This window comes from Bison bison, unplaced genomic scaffold (assembly GCF_000754665.1).
Source record: "Bison bison bison isolate TAMUID 2011002044 unplaced genomic scaffold, Bison_UMD1.0 scf7180017864482, whole genome shotgun sequence".
NCBI lineage: Eukaryota > Metazoa > Chordata > Mammalia > Artiodactyla > Bovidae > Bison > Bison bison.
This window is the reverse complement of record NW_011495042.1, coordinates 1,213,102-1,219,413: the sequence shown is the minus strand read 5'-3', so window position 1 is coordinate 1,219,413 and position 6,312 is coordinate 1,213,102. Positions and strand designations below refer to the sequence as shown.

Below are 6,312 nucleotides of genomic sequence, written 5' to 3'. Positions count from 1 at the left end.
GCCCCAGCGGGCCCCCCCGCAGGTCCCCAGGGCAGCCGGCACGAACAAAGTCCCGGAAGGCGCCATAGACACCCTGCCAGCGGCTCTCCACGGGGAAGACGCCCTGACCCAGCTGCCTGCGATGGAGGTGGTGGGAAACGTGGACAGGGAGGGAGCCGTGTAGGACCCTGTCCAGCCCTTGGAAAGGTGGGGATATCCAGCCTGGCCAGAGTTAGGGCCCGGTGGGGTGGACGGACTGGGGTATGCAGAGGGGTCTGACCTCCAAGACTCCAGGAGGAGAAACGGGAGGCAGAGAAGGGTCAGAGAGAATCTACTCCACAGTAGAGAAAAGAGACAGGGGCACACAGAGCCCTGGAAAGGAAACAGAAAGATCTGGAGAGCTGGAGGCCAAGTCCAGAGACTGGGGTCTTGGCCTGAGAGGTGAGGGCCCAAAGCCCAGGGTTCCCCGACTCTCCCTCCTCCCACACCTGGTTCCTTCCTGAGCTTGATCCTGTCTCGGTCGCTAGGCCCAGGGGTCTGGCTGTGTGCGTGTCTGGTGAGCACTGCCCTCCCCTGTCACACTGACAGATATCCCTACACCTGCACCTAACCCGGGCTCATGCCCCTAGGGTTTGCCATCCACTTCTAGCTCCTGCTGTCAGAGAAAAAGAAACATGCTGGGATGACGTGTCAGGTAAATCAACTTCTCAAATGCTGGCTGGCACCATTAGAACCACCAACCACATCTCAACAGACAATACAAGAGTCACCACTTGAACACCTATTTTCCCAAGGAAGAACTCTGTCCCCAGAAGGAAGAAGTCTATCCACTTCTCAAATACCCCATGATAAGGAGTGTGAATCCACTTCCAAGTTTCCCTTTTCACCCTGGCTGCCAGGGAATTCAGAGTCAGGCTAATGCTCAATTATACTGCCTATCTGCACCTCCTTTTCTTTTAAGCTCAACTCATACTTTAGTTGTCTATTTTATTCTCATTTGCTTAACTATCTTGTACTTTCCTAGAAAAAAAAAAACAGAGTCTAAGCAAAGGCTATACACAGCATTTTTCTTCAGTTCTGTGGCATGTGGAGTTATCACCACATGGCCCTTGATTCCCAGAGTCTCTGATACGGGTTGTGTGACCTGAGCTTTCTGAACTCTCCAAAGAGCTAAGAGGAGGTACAGAAAAGCCCTTCTAACGAGACCTGAGTCTTTGGGGTAGAAACACGGGCACCCACAAGCACAACCCCCAGAAAGGCTCCAGAATGCACAGGCCAGGTGGTCAGGCTCTCACCTCTTGCAGGTACTGCTTGGATCTGGAGGGAGGGCAGCTGTGTCCAGCACACCCTGGGTATGCAGTCCTCTCCCTGACACGCTGCCAAAAGAGCCCTCCAGGGTGAAGCCATTGGGGAAGGTGACCTTGCCCTGGAAGCCGGGAGAGGAATGCAGGGATGTCTGTCCATTTGTCTGTTCAGCTGCCCTTCCACCCAATCATGACAGGCCTCATGCCCATCATCCTGGGCCACAAAGGCTGGAAACGGACGGGCGGCCTTCCCACCATCCATTCAATCTGCCCCACCCCAAGGGGCTCCTTCACCCCTGCAGGAGCTCTGACTGAGAGCTGTGCCCACCACCAAGGGACTTGTCTCTGAGGTAGAAGATGGCAAGGGAATCAGAGTAGGGACTCAGAGGTCAGAGTAGGGGGACCACCACAGAGGCTGGGAGCGGGGAATAAGTCCAGAAGTAGGCAGTGGCCTTAGGGAGGGCGTGAGGTATTACTGGCCCCAAGAAGGGGCAATTCCTTGCTGCATGGGACTGTCCCATTCACGGATGGCATTCTTGGTCTCTATCCATTAGATGCTACCATACCCTCCAGTCATTACAAAGAGAAAACAGCCCCTACGTGTCCAAAGGCTCCAGGAGGGATATAACTGCCTACTCCTGGGTCAGCTCGGGCAGAAGCTTCCTGAAGGACAATGCCTTCAGGGGACCCCACTCAAGGCACTGATGGTACTAGTAGAGGTCCCTAACTCTGGAGCCAGCGGGAGAAACAAGAGACCACCAGACCCTCTGCACCTAAGGCAAGCCTGCCTATGCCCTCTTGACTCATACCCGATCAAACTGCACCTTCGTGGCAGAGAAAGGTCACTGCACATGCCCCCTAGATATAGTGGAGATGGGAGAGGCCCCCCCTACCTTCTCCACCCACCCTCAGTCCTAGGTCTAAGCAGGGAGATTATAGATTCTGGCCAAGGTCACAGCGCAGAGTGGAGAAGGGTCTCAGTGGCTCTCACCTTCCCCACGAGGGTCAGGTCCCTGGTAAAAGTGCCCTCGTATAAGGAATCATCATCAGAGAGAAGGATCCCTGGGCCCTAGAGAAGGAGTGGGGAGGGTAGGAGCAGTGGGTTAGGAAGGGCCAGAAGGCTGGGGGTAGGGAGAGGAGAAGGGTCCTGAGCCCTGGCACACCTCCTAGGACTGTGCCCAGGTGGGATGCCAGCCCTTGGACTGCACAAACCCCATGCACCTCGATCCTGGGTTACTCTGACTGATACCCTCAGACCTGGCTTCTCCCCTCCAGCAGCCTCTCTCAGGAAGTTTTCTGGGGGACCCTTCCTTCCCACCTACAGCTCAGGAAGTGCTGGGCTTTTCCTGAACCATCTCTACTTTCCTGTCACTGATGCCAGGGGCAGCGGAGTTCATCAGGCTCCCTTGCGGCTCTGGTTGCCAGGAAGCTTCAGAGCCAAATGGGATACAATTTGTGTTCTTATTTTTAAATCTATTTTATGTGCCTATTCTTATCTTTTCTTCCTCCTTCAACTCCTTCCAGAACAAAGTGTAGCTAAACAAACAAGCCACAATATCAATAACAGCCATCGGGCGGAGCCATACTATATGCCAACCACCTGGCAGGGTGTGGGTGAGACAGAAGGTAGGGGTTGATATGCCCATGCTCAGGATACCTGGGCTTGAGACTCATTTCTGTCACTCAACAGAATGTGACACTAGGCAGGTTCTCTGACCTCTCTGAGCCTCACATTAGTCACTCATACACTAGGGACGACGACACGAACCCCAGGGCTACTGGGAGGATCCCACGAGACCACGCTGGGAGGCCTAGCCCAGAGCTAGGCACCAGGGTTTCCCTGGTGGCTCAGCTGGTAAGGAATCTGCCTGCAATGCAGCAGGAGACCTGGGTTCGATCCCTGGGTCAGGAAGATCCCCTGGAGAAGGGAATGGCAACCCACTCCAGTATTCTTGCCTGGAGAATTCCAGACAAGACAGAGGAGCCTGGCGGGCTAGAGTCCGTGGGGTCACAAAAGAGTCAGACGTGACTGAGTGACTAACACTCCCATTTTCTTTTTTTCAGGCACCCAGTTAGTGGTCTATCAATGTGGGCAGAGGAGGCTGCTGGCATTCTCATTACCATTCACTTCATTACTGCTATTCCAGTGAGTCATTATAATAGGTAGGTAACCTGAGCTGCTGAAGGGAAAACTGAGGCTGGGAGGGGCAGGGCTCAGCCAAGGCCAGGGTAGGCAGGTGGCAGAACTGGATTCTGGCCCAGGGTTGGGCTCGCTCTAGCACATCAGAACCCTGATTCCTGCCCCATCCACCCCTGACCAGCTTCAGTTCAGCTCAGGACACACGTGGGTCACCGTACTCACCACCATCTTGTCTGCCTGGAAGGTGCCCTGGTAGCAGACACCCGCCTGGGTGACCATGACCCCTGGGCCATGGCGCTGGTCAGCCTGCCACATGCCAATATAGCGCTCACCCCTGGGGGGTGGGGGGGAGAGAAGATGGCCGGAGTTGGATCAGAATTGTTCCCACGTACCTTCTGTGTGCTCTGCTGGCATGGGACCAGGGGTGGGGGGACAAGGGGCAGATAAGGAGCCAGGACATGAATTCACTCAAGTCAGACATGGGGAGGTGAGATTAGGACTGACAAGAGGAACAGAGGGTGGAGGAGAAAGGAAGCCTGCCTGGGGGAGGGCATCCTGGCAGGCTTCTTGGGAGAGGTGGCAGGAAGGACAGATGGAGTGAGATTGCCACTGTGACACATGCAAAGCCATGGTGGTATCAGTACATGTCAGATATGTGGGGACGTTCAGTGGTCTAGAGGGCTTCCCTGGTGGCTCCACTGGTAAAGAATCCGCCTGCTAATGCTTGATCCCAGGGTTGGGAAGATCCCCTGGAGAAGGGAACGGCTACCCATTCCAGTATTCTGGCCTGTCCATGGGGTCGCAGAGTCAGACACGACTGAGCGACTTTCACTTCACTTCACTTCAGTGGTCTAGAAGGCTGGGGGGTACACAGGTGTCATGGCACGGATGAGTTCAGAGGAGCAGGAAAGGCCTCGGATGCCAGGCCAAGGACACTGGGCTTTGTCTCAGCCCAGAGAACCTGGAAGGGCTGTGACCCTTTGAGAGGACCAGATCTTGGGGGCACAAACTCCTCTCTGACAGAGCGAAGGGCTGGAGTTGGGCGGGGGGGTGCATCTGCAGTCAAGGTCAGGGTCCCTCAACCTGAGCCTCAGCAGCAACTGAGGGTGTGGAGTGGAAGTGAGGGGCTTCAGAAAGACTCTGGGAGACAGACAGAATGGACCCACTGATGACAGGGAACCCACGCCTAGAGGCATTTGGTCTGTGAGGGTCTTCTCTCTCCTCAATCCTGCTGGGGGCGCTGCAGAGTGCTCACCTGTCTCTGTCCTCCTCGACACCGTAGCCACTCCGCTGACCCCTCTCCCAGTGGCCTGTGTACCGCAGGGGCCGAGGGGCCTGTGGGGCGCTCTCAAGGACCCCGAATCCATGGCGCAGGCCCTCCTGGAAGTAGCCCTTGTACACCTCGCTGGTGCTGTACCTGAGGAGGGTCACCAATGGCTGGCCCTGCCTCCCAGAAGACGTGCCCAGCCCACAAGGCTACCCCTCGTCAGATGAGGGTCACTTACTCACAGATGCCATAGCCGCACATGCTGCCTTCCCGCCAGTGGCACTTGTAACAGTCAAACTTATCCTCGGAGGCCTGGGGCACCAGGCGGATGCCAAAGCTGCCAGTGTGGGTGGGCAAGGAGGGCGGTCAGCACTGGGGCCACGGCCCTGCCCCAGACACCTGTCACACCCCCTCCATGCCCAGGAGTGTCCCTGCTTCCGAGGTGCCTTCGCAGACAACGAGGAGAATCTTATAGGCGATCAGGTCCCTCTTCTTCCTAAGGGCCCCTCAGGATACCCCACCTCCACCCCACCCCCATGACTCTGAGATTCATGGCCCTAGCCATGGCCCTTCTGGCCCTAGCCCACTCCCTCCATGACCTGCCCTCTCCTCAGAGCCTAGTTTCCCCTTTAGGACAATGAGTGGAGCTAGACCAGAAGGCCTCCAAGTCTCTGCTGGAGGTTTGGGAATTTAGGGTGGGGCCAGGCCGGTGACAGTGATGGGGGTGGGAACCCCCACCACGCAGCCCCATGTCAGCCCCAGCCTTACCCGTGCTCCAGGCCCTGGCAGAAATCCCCCACGTGATTCCGCCCATCTGGCCACTTCAGGGTTCCCCTGGAACACAGTCGAGGTCCACAGTCACAGGTCCATGGGTGTCAGGCCCACCAGACCATCCTTCAGCATACACAAGTCCCCCAGCCGGCCTCCACCATACACTCTCTCAGAGGCCTCAAATGCCCTTGGACTGGACTCTCTGCTCCCACTGGGGCTCTTCCCTAAGCTCTACGACCCTGTATGGGCTCTCAGCCCTTCCCTACTCCTGGCACAGCTGCCCCTGCAGCCTCACGGAGGGCACTCTACACGCAGCAGGGAAAGTTCTACCAGGTTGCCTTGTTCCCTTGACCAACAGGAATCTCAGAGATAACCTTCAAGTTCAAGCCAAGCACTAGGAGTCACTGGGGTTTCTACCATCCTCATCTCCTCTTCTGACACAGCATTGCTTTTTCTGTGTTTTGGTTCACAGGCTTCCTGAAGCCCTTTCTGGAAGTAGGCAGGGTATCAGAAATGAGTGGAATGCTTGCCAGCAAAACCTTGGCAAGTCCCTTCTGCTTTCTGGGCCTTAGTTTCGCCAGCTGTGGCACAAATTAGGGCCACATTCTTCAAAAGCCTATCTGCCTGTAGAGTCATATAGATCTGCAGTTGAGGCCAGGCTCCCCCTAGAACCTACCCTGAGGCCTGGAGAAAGTCAAGGTTTCTGCATCTACAAAGGGCATGCTAACACTCCCTCAGGCCATTCTTATAAGGGCCACCAGAAAACGCTACACAGACACTAGTTATTCTTTCACCTGCCTTGAGAACAGAACAGTAACTGTGGGCCCTGCAGTCTGGCCTCCTGATGCCTG

At 56.1% G+C, this 6,312-nt stretch overlaps 1 protein-coding gene across 1 annotated transcript in view; it reads right to left on the bottom strand.

Moving 5' to 3' along the window:
* The window catches only part of ALS2CL (ALS2 C-terminal like), a 20,353-nt gene that overhangs the window by 6,123 nt on the left and 7,918 nt on the right, over positions 1-6,312 (bottom strand). The window contains exons 11-17 of the mRNA XM_010862380.1: positions 5,459-5,524; positions 4,929-5,027; positions 4,679-4,840; positions 3,646-3,757; positions 2,275-2,352; positions 1,275-1,405; positions 6-116 (exon numbers count right to left, since the gene is read on the bottom strand). Of these exons, the coding sequence (XP_010860682.1) occupies positions 6-116; positions 1,275-1,405; positions 2,275-2,352; positions 3,646-3,757; positions 4,679-4,840; positions 4,929-5,027; positions 5,459-5,524 (759 nt within the window). The remainder of the gene's footprint in view (positions 1-5; positions 117-1,274; positions 1,406-2,274; positions 2,353-3,645; positions 3,758-4,678; positions 4,841-4,928; positions 5,028-5,458; positions 5,525-6,312) is intronic.